This window comes from Natator depressus, chromosome 1 (assembly GCF_965152275.1).
Source record: "Natator depressus isolate rNatDep1 chromosome 1, rNatDep2.hap1, whole genome shotgun sequence".
Taxonomy (NCBI): domain Eukaryota; kingdom Metazoa; phylum Chordata; order Testudines; family Cheloniidae; genus Natator; species Natator depressus.
The window spans coordinates 1,516,495-1,531,673 of record NC_134234.1 but is presented as its reverse complement, the minus strand read 5'-3'; the positions used below and the strand labels follow the sequence as shown (position 1 = coordinate 1,531,673).

At 53.6% G+C, this 15,179-nt stretch overlaps 1 protein-coding gene across 1 annotated transcript; it reads left to right on the top strand.

The window, feature by feature from the left end:
• The first annotated feature begins 11,962 nt into the window (after positions 1-11,962).
• On the top strand, positions 11,963-13,042 carry LOC141995097 (olfactory receptor 52R1-like). The gene has a single exon (XM_074965985.1). It carries the CDS (start codon positions 11,963-11,965, stop codon positions 13,040-13,042), a length of 1,080 nt encoding a protein of 359 aa, XP_074822086.1.
• The last annotated feature ends 2,137 nt before the right edge of the window (positions 13,043-15,179 follow it).

The following is a 15,179-nucleotide window of genomic DNA, read 5'->3' as shown; positions in this document are numbered from 1 at the left end:
CTGCTCCCTGGGCTTCTTCTCTGACCCTCCGGCGACAGTGACCCTGCTCCCAGCCCTGACCTGCTCCCTGGGCTGCTTCTCTGACCCTCCGGCCGCTGTGACTCTGCTCCCAGCCCTGACCTGCTCCCGGGGCTGCTTCTCTGACCCTCCGGCCGCTGTGACCCTGCTCCCAGCCCTGACCTACTCCCTGGGCTGCTTCTCTGGCCCTCCGGCCGCAGTAACCCTGCTCCCAGCCCTGACCTGCTCCCTGGGCTGCTTCTCTGACCCTCCGGCCGCAGTGACCCTGCTCCCAGCCCTGACCTGCTCCCTGGGCTGCTTCTCTGACCCTCCGGCCGCTATGACCCTGTGCCCAGCCCTGACCTGCTCCCGGGGCTGCTTCTCTGACCCTCCGGCCGCGGTGACCCTGCTCCCAGCCCTGACCTGCTCCCTGGGCTGCTTCTCTGACCCTCCGGCCGCAGTGACCCTGCTCCCAGCACTGACCTGCTCCCTGGGCTGCTTCTCTGACCCTCCGGCCGCTGTGACCCTGCTCCCAGCCCTGAGCTGCTCCCTGGGCTGCTTCTCTGGCCCTCCGGCCGCAGTGACCCTGCTCCCAGCCCTGACCTGCTCCCTGGGCTGCTTCTCTGACCCTCCGGCGACAGTGACCCTGCTCCCAGCCCTGACCTGCTCCCGGCGCTGCTTCTCTGACCCTCCGGCCGCAGTGACCCCGCTCCCAGCCCTGACCTGCTCCCTGGGCTGCTTCTCTGACCCTCCGGCCGCTATGACCCTGTGCCCAGCCCTGACCTCCTCCCGGGGCTGCTTCTCTGACCCTCCGGCCGCTGTGACCCTGCTCCCAGCCCTGACCTGCTCCCTGGGCTGCTTCTCTGGGCCTCCGGCCGCAGTGACCCTGCTCCCAGCCCTGACCAGCTCCCTGGGCTTCTTCTCTGACCCTTCCGCCGCAGGGACCCTGCTCCCAGCCCTGAACTGCTCCCTGGGCTGCTTCTCTGACCCTCTGGCTGCAGTGACTCTGCTCCCAACCCTGACCTGCTCCCGGGGCTGCTTCTCTGACCCTCCGGCCGCAGTAACCCTGCTCCCAGCCCTAACCTGCTAACTGGACTGCTTCCCTGACCCTCCAGCCGCAGTGACCCTGCTCCCAGCCCTGACCTGCTCCCTTGGCTGCTTCTCTGACCCTCCGGCCGCTGTGACCCTGCTCCCAGCCCTGACCTGCTCCCTGGGCTGCTTCTCTGGCCCTCCGGCCGCAGTGACCCTGCTCCCAGCCCTGACCTGCTCCCTGGGCTGCTTCTCTGACCCTCTGGCTGCAGTGACCCTGCTCCCAGCCCTGACCTGCTCCCTGGGCTGCTTCTCTGACCCTCCGGCGACAGTGACCCTGCTCCCAGCCCTGACCTCCTCCCTGGGCTGCTTCTCTGACCCTCCGGCGACAGTGACCCTGCTCCCAGCCCTGACCTGCTCCCGGCGCTGCTTATCTGACCCTCCGGCCGCAGTGACCCTGCTCCCAGCCCTGACCTGCTCCCTGGGCTGCTTCTCTGACCCTCCGGCCGCAGTGACCCTGCTCCCAGCACTGACCTGCTCCCTGGGCTGCTTCTCTGACCCTCCGGCCTCAGTAACGCTGCTCCTAGCCCTGACCTGCTCCCTGGGCTTCTTCTCTGACCCTGCAGCCGCAGTGACCCTGCTCCCAGCCCTGACCTGCTCCCTGGGCTTCTTCTCTGACCCTGCGGCCGCAGGGACCCTGCTCCCAGCCCTGAGCTGCTCCCTGGGCTGCTTCTCTGACCCTCCGGCCGCAGTGACCCTGCTCCCAGCACTGACCTGCTCCCTGGACTGCTTCTCTGACCCTCCGGCCGCTGTGACCCTGCTCCCAGCCCTGACCTGCTCCCTGGGCTGCTTCTCTGACCCTCCGGCCGCTATGACCCTGTGCCCAGCCCTGACCTGCTCCCGGGGCTGCTTCTCTGACCCTCCGGCCGCGGTGACCCTGCTCCCAGCCCTGACCTGCTCCCTGGGCTGCTTCTCTGACCCTCTGGCTGCAGTGACCCTGCTCCCAGCCCTGACCTGCTCCCTGGGCTGCTTCTCTGACCCTCCAGGCGCTGTGATCCTGCTCCCAGCCCTGACCTGCTCCCGGGGCTGCTTCTCTGACCCTCCGGCCGCTGTGACCCTGCTCCCAGCCCTGACCTACTCCCTGGGCTGCTTCTCTGGCCCTCCGGCCGCAGTAACCCTGCTCCCAGCCCTGACCTGCTCCCTGGGCTGCTTCTCTGACCCTCCGGCGACAGTGACCCTGCTCCCAACCCTGACCTGCTCCCGGCGCTGCTTCTCTGAACCTCCGGCCGCAGTGACCCTGCTCCCAGCCCTGACCTGCTCCCTGGGCTGCTTCTCTGACCCTCCGGCCGCTATGACCCTGTGCCCAGCCCTGACCTGCTCCCGGGGCTGCTTCTCTGACCATCCGGCCGCTGTGACCCTGCTCCCAGCCCTGACCTGCTCCCTGGGCTGCTTCTCTGACCCTCCGGCTGCAGTGACCCTGCTCCCAGTCCTGACCTGCTCCCTGGGCTGCTTCTCTGACCCTCCGGCTGGAGTGACCCTGCTCCCAGCCCTGACCTGCTCCCTGGACTGCTTCTCTGACCCTCCAGCCGCAGTGACCCTGCTCCCAGCCCTGACCTGCTCCCTGTGCTGCTTCTCTGACCCTCCGGCCGTAGTGACCCTGCTCCTAGCCCTGACCTGCTCCCTGGGTTGCTTCTCTGACCCTCCGGCCGCAGTGACCCTGCTCCGAGCTCTGACCTACTCCCTGGGCTGCTTCTCTGACCCTCCGGCCGCAGTGACCCTGCTCCCAGCCCTGACCTGCTCCCTGGGCTGCTTCTCTGACCCTCCGGCCGCAGTGACCCTGCTCCCAGCCCTGACCTGCTCCCTGGGCTGCTTCTCTGACCCTCCGGCCGCAGTGACCCTGCTCCCAGCACTGACCTGCTCCCTGGTCTGCTTCTCTGACCCTCCGGCCGCTGTGACCCTGCTCCCAGCCCTGACCTACTCCCTGGGCTGCTTCTCTGACCCTCCGGCCGCAGTGACCCTGCTCCCAGCCCTGACCTGCTCCCTGGGCTGCTTCTCTGGCCCTCCGGCCTCAGTAACCCTACTCCTAGCCCTGACCTGCTCCCTGGGCTTCTTCTCTGACCCTCCGGCCGCAGGGACCCTGCTCCCAGCCCTGACCTGCTCCCTGGGCTGCTACTCTGACCCTCCGGCCGCAGTGACCCTGCTCCCAGCCCTGACCTGCTCCCTGGGCTGCTTCTCTGACCCTCCGGCCGCTATGACCCTGTGCCCAGCCCTGACCTGCTCCCGGGGCTGCTTCTCTGACCCTCCGGCCACTGTGACCCTGCTCCCAGCCCTGACCTGCTCCCGGGGCTGCTTCTCTGACCCTCCGGCCGCTGTGACCCAGCTCCCAGCCCTGACCTGCTCCCTGGGCTGCTTCTCTGGCCCTCCGGCCGCAGTGACCCTGCTCCCAGCCCTGACCTTCTCCCTGGGCTGCTTCTCTGACCCTCCGGCCGCAGTGACCCTGCTCCCAGCCCTGACCTGCTCCCTGGGCTGCTACTCTGACCCTCCGGATGCAGTGACCCTGCTCCCAGCCCTGACCTGCTCCCTGGGCTGCTTCTCTGACCCTCCGGCCGCAGTGACCCTGCTCCCAGCCGTGAACCGCTCCCTGGGCTGCTTCTCTGACCCTCAGGCCGCTGTGAACCTGCTCCCAGCCCTGACCTGCTCCCTGGGCTGCTTCTCTGACCCTCCGGCCACAGTGACCCTGCTCCCAGCCCTGATCTGCTCCCGGGGCTGCTTCTCTGACCCTCCGGCCGCTGTGACCCTGCTCCCAGCCCTAACCTACTCCCTGGGCTGCTTCTCTGGCCCTCCGGCCGCAGTAACCCTGCTCCCAGCCCTGACCTGCTCCCGGCGCTGCTTCTCTGACCCTCCGGCCGCTGTGACCCTGCTCCCAGCCCTGACCTGCTCACTGGGCTGCTTCTCTGACCCTCCGGCCGCAGTGACCCTGCTCCCAGCCCTGACCTGCTCCCTGGGCTGCTTCTCTGACCCTCCGGCCGCTGTGACCCTGCTACCAGCCCTGACCCACTCCCTGGGCTGCTTCTCTGACCCTCCGGCTGCAGTGACCCTGCTCTCAGCCCTGACCTGCTCCCTGGGCTGCTTCTCTGACCCTCTGGCCGCTGTGACCCTGCTCCCAGACCTGACCTGCTCCCTGGGCTTCTTCTCTGACCCTCCGACTGCTGTGACCCTGCTCCCAGCCCTGACCTGCTCCCGGGGCTGCTTCTCTGACCCTCTGTCTGCTGTGACCCTGCTCCCAGGCCTGACCTGCTCCCTGGGCTTCTTCTCTGACCCTCCGGACACAGAGACCCTGCTCCCAGCCCTGACCTGCTCCCTGGGCTGCTTCTCTGGCCCTCCGGCCGCTGTGACCCTGCTCCCAGCCCTGACCTGCTCCCTGGGCTGCTTCTCTGACCCTCCGGCCGCACTGACCCTGCTCCCAGCCCTGACCTGCTCCCTGGGCTGCTTCTCTGACCCTCCGGCCGCTGTGACCCTGCTCCCCGACCTGACCTGCTCCCTGGGCTTCTTCTCTGACCCTCCGACTGCTTTGACCCTGCTCCCAGCCCTGACCTGCTCCCGGGGCTGCTTCTCTGACTCTCTGGCTCTGCTCCCAGCTCAGCCCGGGGCCCTGCTCTCTCCTTAGCTCAGTCCCTCTGGTCCAGGCAGCCCCAGCCTCCTGACTCCCTCATTGGCCGCCTTCCCTGTCAGTCAGGCTGACCAGGAGCATTGGACTCTCCCCAGTGCCCCTGCGGCCTGTTAGTGTCCACTCTTCTCCTTCCTTTCGGTATGGGAGCTGCCAACCAAAAATCCTCACTCAGTTTTACTAAGCTGCCAATAGTCCCCTTAGCCAGAGCTGAAGCTAATGAGCTGAATCTGCAACTGTGGGCAGTTCACAGAAGCTTTCAGTACTCAGGCCGGTGGGGTTGGAGCAGAAGATTGCACCCATTCAATTCTCCAGTCACATACCAGAGTACAGCTCAAGGTCAGTGCACCTGGAATTAGAGATACAAAGCACCAGACACACAATGGTTTGGTTCATGCACTGAAGGATGCTTGGAGTGTTATATAGAGAGATGGAGGGGTGCACAGGGAATCACAGGAGTCTGGTTTATTTGCTACCAGCGGCATTCAGTAGCAAGTGTCACTGAGTTGTGAATTTTCCATATTCCTTTCAAGCTGCCCAGACCCAGAATGTGGCCCCCACGGTGCGACAGGGCCCAGGACTGAGGCCTACAGAATGTTATCCATGTACTGGATGCTCAATAGATTTGTAGATTCTATGGACAGGAAGGAATCTTCTCTGACCTCCTGCATTGCACAGGCCGTAGGCCTGCCCTGGATTAATTCCTGTTTGAACTAGAGCAGAGCTTTGAGAAAAAAATCCCATCATGACTGAGATGTTGTTAGTGATGGAGACATACCCTGATCCTCGTTAAACTCTTCTAATGGTCAATTACCCTGTGTTAAAAATTTCCACTTTTTCTCTTTTCTCTATTTGTCTATGACCAACACCCAGCCACTGACTCTTGTTAGATCTTTGCCCACTAGTTTTAAGAGCCCTCTTTTATCAGATTTTTGTTCCCCATTATAAGTGCTGATAGAATGAAATCACATCACTCCATAACCTTCTCCTTGTTAAGTGATTGAGCTCATTGAGTTCCTGGGGCAGCCTTGCACTGACCCCCAAGTTCTGTGTCCAGCCCAGGCGATCTTTACCCTGGCTGTCGAGAGCCCCATTGTGCCAGAGAAGTGCAGTTGCTGGAACTTTAGGGTCTCTGATTCCCCAGGCTATTGAATACCTTGAAGATAAGGACCAAGACCTTGACTATGATGTGATATTATCTGGGAAGCCAGGGTACAGTGCAGAGAAGCAGAAAAGATTAGGGTTGGAAGAGACCTCAGGGGGTCATCTAGTCCAACCCCTTTCTCAAAGCAGGACCAACCCCAACTAAATCATCCAAATTAAGCTTTGCCTAACAAATGGAAGCGTGGGAATGGTCCAGCTATTGGGAGAACTTTCCTGGATTATACACCACCCCGGTGGAATTGGCTATTGAAAGGATCAGAGTTCTCACTCCCACTCCCTTTACCCAGAGCCTCCCTGACCTTGAGGGCTCCCCTTCTACTCTCCTGTGTGGCATTGGGTCCTGGAGGGCTCGACGCCCAAACTTCTTGAGAGGTTTCAGAGTAACAGCCGTGTTAGTCTGTATTCGCAAAAAGAAAAGGAGGACTTGTGGCACCTTAGAGACTAACCAATTTATTTGAGCATGAGCTTTCGTGAGCTATAGCTCACTTCATCGGATGCATACTGTGGAAAGTGTAGAAGATCTTTTTATACACACAAAGCATGAAAAAATACCTCCCCCCACCCCACTCTCCTGCTGGTAATAGCTTATCTAAAGTGATCACTCTCCTTACAATGTGTATGATAATCAAGTTGGGCCATTTCCAGCACAAATCCAGGTTTTCTCACCCCCCCCCTACACACAACTTGACTTGATTATCATACACATTGTAAGGAGAGTTCTTTTCAATGTCTTCATCAATGATTTAGATCATGGCATAGAGAATAAATGTATAAAGTTTGTGGATGATACCAAGCTGGGAGGGTTTGCAAGTGCTTTGGAGGATAGGAGGAAAATAGAAATGATCTGGACAAACTGGAGAAATGGTCTGAGGTAAATAGGATGAAATTCAATAAGGACAAATGCCAAAGTAATCCATTTAGGTAGGAACAATCAGTTGCACAAATCCAAAATGGGAAAAAAATGCTGAGGAAGGAGTATTGTGGAAAGGGATCTGGGTGTCATAGTGGACCAGAAGCTAAATGTGAGTCCACAGTGTAACACTGTTGCAAAAAAAGCAAACATCATTCTGGGATGCATTAACACAGTGGTCCCCAACCACAGAAGACTGTGGAGGGTGCCAGGCACCCCGCTGCCAAAATGCTACCGCCGAAAAGCGGCAACATCAAGAAGCGTCGCAGCTGAAATGCTTCTCGGAGGCATTTTGGCAGCGGGGTTTCCTGCGGGGGCACAAAAATGCCCCAGCAGGTGCTATGGCGCCTGTGGGCACCGCGTTGGGGACCCCTGCATTAACAGAAGTGTTGTATTGAAGACACAAAAAGTAATTCTTCTGCTCTACTCTGCGCTGATTAGACCTCAGCTGGAGTATTGTGTCCAGTTTTTTGCACCACATTTCCGGGAAAGATGTGGACAAATTGGAGAGAGTCTAGAGAAGAGCAAGAAAAATGATGGAAGGTCTAGAAAACATGACCTGTGAGGGAAGATTGAAAAAAATGGGTTTGTTTAGTCTGGAAAAGAGAAGACTGAGAGGGGACATGATCACAGTTTTCAAATACCTAAAACGTTGTGACAAGGAGGAGGGAGAAAAATTGCTCTCCTTAACCTCTGATTATAGGACCAGAAGCAATGGGCTGAAATTGCAGAAAGGGAGGTTTAGGTTGGGCATTAGGAAATAACTTCCTGTCAGGGACGTTGTGAAATCTCGATCCTTGGAGATTTTTAAGAGCATGTTAGGGCTGTTCTCAATGCTTCTGGTCCTGCCATGAGTGCAGAGGAGTGGCCTTGATAACCTCTCGAGGTCCCTTCAAGTCTGTCTGGCTACTCCCATTGCTTTACCTGGAGTGCTGGTTTTGGGTGTTTCCAGCCTCACACATTGGAAGCTTCACATACAATGACAGCATATATAGCCCAGTGAGATATCAATTTCAGAGTAACAGCCATGTTAGTCTGTGTTCGTATGGTATGTATGGTAATGTAAGGAGAATGATCACTTTAGATAAGCTATTACCAGCAGGAGAGTGGGGTGGGGGAAGAGAAAACCTTTTGTAGTGGTAAACACCCATTTTTTCATGCTTTGTGTGTATAAAAAGTTCTTCTGTACTTTCCACAGTATGCATCCGATGAAGTGAGCTGTAGCTCACGAAAGTTTATGCTCAAATAAATTGGCTAGTCTCTAAGGTGCCACAAGTCCTCCTTTTCTTTTTGAGATATCAATGTTTAGCAGATCAAGGCATTTAGAATGTTACAAAGCATAATTCCATCACCATGGTGAATATGGGGTGCTTTGGAGTGCAGAGTATCAAAGAGATTGTGGGTGTTTAATTCTATCAGATATCTGCTCTCTCTGATAAACTGCCAATGGACGCTCGCAATCTTGCAGGTGCTCTGTCTGGCAGGAATCAAGAAATGAGCATGGAAAGTCCCATGACGCATGCACACAGAAGGTGCAAAGCTACCTGTCAGCAATGATTGAGTGCTCAATAGCCCTTATAAGGCAACAGGCATAACACAAAGGAAAACCCAAATGGGGTGGAGAATTTAGCAGGATAATTAGAGAACGTTTATTGGGCCAAGACCAAGACCAGAACTGCCCACCTGGGTAGGGACAGGGTTAATTCTTACAACAAAGGGGAAATGCCTAACAAACATCTGGGCTCACTCCTTTGGATGTGTGGGTGGGGAACGAGTGATACAGATCTACTTCTGCAGGGTGTAGCTAAGCTCCTGCAACAATAAATACACACCCGTAACTGAAGACTCCAGTCTCCGTGCATTCCTGTCTCTCCATTGGTCATGTCTCTGTATGACTTTGGCCAAGTCACCTCGACCTGTGTCTCAGTTCACCTATCTGTATAATGGGGAGATGTTGATAGGGACTCTCCTTTCCTGGGTGTGTTGAAGATCCTTCAGTGAAAGGTGCTACACAGTATGATAATAGTTACTGATAAGAATTACTGATCTCTGATCCCTTAGCAACAGCCCCGAGTGCCTGCAGAAAGTGTTCATGTCTCCCCTCAGCCATCTTTCTCCAGATCTGTCTGTCTACTATTTACCCAGCCATCCTGGGCATTTACAGGGTTTCAGGCCCTATGGAGAACTTGTTTTCTTACTAATCAACTATAATTTTTAAATATACACAAATACACAGAGCATCCAATTCCTCTGTGACTCAGCACAGAGCCCAAGAGTTCTCATCTCCCTTTGGGAACGTCCCTTAATTACTGTTTACTCCCAAAGCCGGATAAAGAACAGAGAAGCACAAGCATGGAAAGAAAGACACTGGCTAGAGTGTCTTCAGTCTCCATCCTATCTGCATTCAGATGCCCCTTCTCCCCTAGACGCAGAGTTTTCCCCCCGGGATTGCACAGAGCTCTATTATAAACAGTGCTCAGCCCTGTGTTGGCTCTCGGTGTGGGCTGCTGCTGCAGATGCTGGGGTGAGAGAGGTGTGGGGCACGGCTACCTGAGGGGGATTCCCAGGGAAGACACTTCCATTTCAGGATTCACAGGTACCTGTCCCTTGCTGCTAGACAAACCCAGTATGATGTGTGCATAATGGGATACAGAATAGGTCTATGGTCCTTTCAGCTATTGTCATAAATAGAAAGGGAAGGGTAAACCCCTTTAAAATCCCTCCTGGCCAGAGGAAAAATCCTCTCACCTGTAAAGGGTTAAGAAGCTAAAGGTAACCTCGCTGGCACCTGACCAAAATGACCAATGGGGAGACAAGATACTTTCAAAAGCTGGGAGGAGGGAGAGAAACAAAGGGTCTGTGTCTGTCTGTATGCTACTTTTGCCGGGGACAGAACAGGAATGGAGTCTTAGAACTTTTAGTAAGTAATCTAGCCAGGTATGTGTTAGATTAAATGGCTGAGAAAAGAGCTGTGCTGAATAGAATGACTATCCCTGCCTGTGTGTCTTTTTTGTAACTTAAGGTTTTGCCTAGAGGGATTCTCTATGTGTTGAATCTAATTACCCTGTAAGGTATTCACCATCCTGATTTTACAGAGATGATTCCTTTACTTCTATTAAAAGTCTTCTTGTGAGAAAATTGAATGTTTTTTCATTGTTCTAAGATCCAAGGGTTTGGGTCTGTGGTCACCTATGCAGATTGGTGAGGATTTTTACCAAACCTTCCCCAGGAAGTGGGGTGCAAGGGTTGGGAGGATTTTGGGGGGAAAGACGTGTCCAAACTACGTTTCCCAGTAAACCCAGTTAAAGTTTGGTGGTGGCAGTGGAAATTCCAAGGGCAAAGGGTAAAATTAATTTGTACCTTGGGAAAGTTTTAACCTAAGCTGGTAAAAGTAAGCTTAGGAGGTTTTCATGCAGGTCCCCACATCTGTACCCTAGAGTTCAGAGTGGAGGAGGAACCTTGACAAGGTCTATGGTCCTTTCAGCTATGCACAGTCAATAAAGATCCCAGGGCCCTCTTTGCAGTTCCCCCTGCCCCAGCTGATGGCCTCCAGCCCCGAGGTGGCTGCATTTCAGTTGCACGGGGATCCTTCAGGATGAAAGGTGTCAGTAGATGGACAATACAAGGCCAAATTCTGAGGCTGTGGCCTGTACTTCTTCTCAAGCCTCACTGAGGCAAAACTGCCCTTGGAGAAAGAACTGACTAAAAACCTCAGGAGGCAGCTGTGTGTTAATGCACAGAGACTGTCACCTCCCCCTCTTGCATTTCAGGGCTTTGGCTGTTAACGGGGGAAGAAGGGTGTTCCTTCCCCACTCTGAACTCTGGGGTACAGATGTGGGGACCCGCATGCAAGACCCCCTAAGTGTATTTTTACCAGCTTAGGTTAAAAACTTTCCCAAGGCACAAACTCCACCTTGTCCTTGAACAGCATGCTTCCACCACCAAATGATTTAGACAAAGAATCAGGGAAAGGACCACGTGGAGTTCCTGTTCCCCCAAAATATCCCCCCAAGCCCTTACACCCCCTTTTCTGGGGAGACTTGAAAATAATATCCTAACCAATTGGTTACAAAGTGAACACAGACCCAAATCCCTGGATCTTTAGACGCTGAAAAAAACTCAATCAGTTCTTAAAAGAAGAATTTTATTAAAAAAAAGAAAAGGTGAAAATCCTGTCTGTAAAATCAGGTTGGAAGATAACTTTACACGGTAACAAAATATGCACATAACACAGAGGAACCCCCTCTAGCCTTAGTTTCAAAGTTACAACAAAACAGGGATAAACCTCCCTCCTGCAAAGGGAAAATTCACAAGTTGAGAAAACAAAGATAAACAAATACACCTTGCCTGGCTGTACTTACAATTTCTATAACACGAGAGACTGGTTCAGAAGGGTTTGGAGGACATGGATTGATGTCCGGTCCCTCTTAGTCCCAAGAGTGAATGAACACAGAAACAAAGAACCCAAAACAAATCTCCCCCCAGATCTGAAAGTATCTTTTGTCCCCATTGATTCCTTTAGTCAGTGCCAACCAGGTTATTTGAGCTTCTTAACCCCTTACAGGTAAGGAGGAATTTTAGGCTACGCTTATGGGTATGACAGGGGGAAAGGGCTGTTATCTGACTTTTATCTGCTGGAAAGCATGGAGGTGCTCGGGCTCCTCTCTCAACCAATTATAAGAATTTTTAAACATGGACAAGTCATCGTATCTCCTAGCTTCATTCCAGAAGTCAGCTGAACTGTTATGCCTGAAACTTTCAAAAAACAATTCAGCCAGAAGCACAGACACCCAGCACGGGAAATCTCAGTCCAAAGGCTTAAAGTTTGGCAAACTTATAACCGATTGAAATTGACATCTTCTAATTGAAGGTCTCAGACAGACTTAACTAACGGGTCTGCTACTAGCACCAAATACAATGGCCAATTGATTTGTGAGTCCCATTCACCTAGGCCAGTGGTTTCCAAACTGGTGTTGGCATTAGTAGGGCCAGTTGTTCATAATTCCTTTCTCTGAATAAGGAAAATGTCATTTTTCAGTGTGTGAAGAGCGACCAATCTGCTTCCCCCATGAGAACAGCCCCCAGTAGTGCATGTAGTGTCTCATATTCACATTGTCTCTCCATCCAGGCACTTGTATTGGGACCATCACCCTAGAGCCTGGGCACATACAGGGAGTCAGGGGAATGTAAGGTACATGCAGGAGACACCGTTCTGCCTCAGAGTTGGACACCTTCTCCCCTACTCCATGTCTGATTCCAACACAACTGACTTCACCAACCCCTCCACCTTCATCCTGCTGGGCATTCCTGGACTGGAGGCAGCCCATGTCTGGATCTCCATCCCCTTCTGCGCCATGTACGCCACAGCCATGTTGGGGAACTTCACCATCCTGGTCATTGTGAAGACGGAGCCGAGCCTCCATGTGCCCATGTACTATTTCCTCTGCATGCTGGCTGTCAGCGACCTGGTCCTGTCTACGTCCACCCTGCCCAAAACTCTGAGTATCTTCTGGTTCAATTCCAGGGAAATCCACTTCAGTGCCTGCCTCACCCAGATGTACTTCATTCACTGCTTCTTAGCGATGGAGTCTGGGATCTTTGTGGCCATGGCTTTTGATCGTTACGTGGCCATCTGTGATCCTCTGAGACATTCCACCATCCTGACTAACCCTTTGGTGGCCAAGATCAGCCTGGCTGTGGTGCTGCGTGCTGGCATGGTCATATTGCCCTTTCCCTTGCTTGCGAGGCAGTGGCCATATTGCAGAACCAACATCATCCCCCACTCATACTGTGAATACATGGCCGTGCTGAAGCTGGTCTGTGCTGACATCCTTGTCAGTAGTTACTATGGCCTCCTTCTGGCCTTCTTGGTGACTGCTTTGGATGTGTTTTTTATTGCCTTGTCCTATACCCAGATCCTCAGGGCCATCTTCAGACTCCCCACAAAGGAAGCCCGGGTCAAGACTTTTGGGACCTGCGTCTCCCACCTCTGTGTTATCTTAGCCTTTTATATCCCAGTTCTCTTCTCCTTCCTCACGCACCGGTTTGGCCACAATGTGCCCCTGCAGTTCCATGTTCTCATGGCCAACATGTACCTTCTGGTGCCTGCCATGCTAAACCCCATCATCTATGGGGTGAGGACCAGACAGATCCGGGACAGGCTCCTCCGGCTCGTTACTCATAAAGGGATAAAAGATTTCTCCTGGTGCCCTGGCTCTCAGACTGAGTCCCATACAAAGCTGGTTGGTGACATTGGGCTGATCCCTCTTCCCTGAATCACTTACGAGAGAGTGAAAGTGACATTAAGCCCTTTCCTGACCTTATTGTGCTGTGTCAGTGTGCCGAACTGCGGAATCAATCTATGTACAATTCATTAACTCATAGGGATACCACCTTTCCAATTTCTGTTAACTGGACCCCTGAGATGCTGCCCGACTCCTTCCTCCAAGGAGTATATCCCTGCTGCACATCTCACCTCAAGACTCCACCCACTTCTGCCCCCTTTTCCCCAAGGTCACACTCCTGGTGATCGCTCCTCTCCTGCCTTCCCACGTCACTCTCTAGATCATCTCCAGCTTCCTCCCCACCCCAGCTGTGCCTCCTCTGCTCCAAGGCTGGCAAAGGAGCTGCTGCAGCCTGACAAACAGCCTGTCGGCTGGTAGAAAGCAGCCCCCGATGAGTAGGGGGGGCATGACTTAATGACCTTCCATCTCCCTCCACCATGCAGTAACTGGACACTGCCAGTTTCCCTTTCTGACCTAACTTTCTGGTTGAAAACTGGGTACCTGGTAACCCTAAATGGCACCCTGACACATGAGCCAAAAACTGGACTGTCTGAGTAAATGGGCGGGGGGAGGGGGGATTGGTCCAGCCCTTTAAACACACAGAGATTGGATGAGTCAGAGGAAGCTGGGGCAGGAGAGTGGCACAAGGGTGGCAGAGGGAGCTCTTTGGTTTCAGGGTTAGGGCTGCAGCTGAGAGACAGACTCCAACTGGAGGAGAAGCCGTGAGCTCCAGGAGGTGGATCCTGGATACCATAGAGGGCTCTGTCCAAATCCCAAAGAATGCTCCAGGGCGGCGAGGACACAGAGGCAGGGAATGGCATGCAGGTGTCATATTGTATTTACCTGGATCTGGGTATCTCTTGTGCTGTCTAAAGTAGAGGAATAGTTTTAGCAATTCCTTTTGCAAGGCCTGGGTTTGTTCGCTTTAACAATCTTGTGACCCAATAGAGAGAAATTGGAAACAGAGTGTGCCCAAAGGGGAGTACTGGGATGGGTGCGCTGAAGCAATTGGAGAATCTGGGGAAGCCAGGCCAAAACTAGTCTCTGGGTCTTGGCACAAAGCTCTCTGCTCCCAGAGTGAGGCTCTAGAACAGAAGCTGCACCCTGAGAGTGGGCCTAGAAACTCAAAGTCAAAGACAGGGCCTGAACGGTGCTGAGACTCAAAAGCACGTGGGACCTGTGTGTGGGACCCAAACACAACTGCCTGGTGGGTGTCCAACCGTGACAGGAAACTTGAAGTTGCAACATGGATGCTACATGGTTGCTAAGGGACTGTGAATGGAAGGTAAGTGCAGCTGGGCAGGGAGGTGTCCACAAGATGTTCTCTTCACCCAAATCTGGTTTCTCTGCCCTCAGTGTTTCCCTGAGTGCTCGAGTTCCAGGAGTGACCCAGCCGGGCTTCCCTGAAGGAAATGTTTCCTGAGCAAGCATCACCTTTTGGGGTTAGGGAGAAGGTTTGAGTCTCTCTTGGAAAGTGCTCCCCTGAACAGAAGAGGCAGGGAGTCGCTGTGTTACGGGGGTTTTGAATATGAATATGACATAACGGGAATATGCTTTATGCGAAATACCTCTTGTAAGATATCACTGGAAAAGTTATAATCTACTGAATGTATTCATCCTATTTATGTGCATGTATCATGCTTATATTTAAAGTTAAGAATATGACGCATATGAGGGCCGTTAATGGTAATTCAGGAACTTGATGACTCTTAAGCAAGAAACAATTGGCTGTGAATGGATTTGTTTTCCTGTAAGTCTGTGGGATGCCTGTGCAAGAGGAGGCGTGCTGTGAAGGCCTGTGTCTGTCACCTGATACTGGAATCCACCTTGGATTTGATATTTTTTCACAAGTTGGGGGGAGAGTTTAAACAAAGAGACAAACAATTCCAGCCTTTTCCCAAATCTATATAAGGGTGTGAAGCAGGACAAGAAGGGAGGATACCCCATCTTACTTCCTAAGATATCTGCTGGAAATAACAGAGACTGAACTGGGGGAAGGATTTGGCCCAGACTAAAAATGAGTCGAGTCTGTGAAAGAAGCTTACTGGAACATCTCTGAGGGTGAGATATAACATGCAACAAGTTTCTTAGTGTATTAAGATTGGCCTTGCGTGTTTGTTTTATTTTG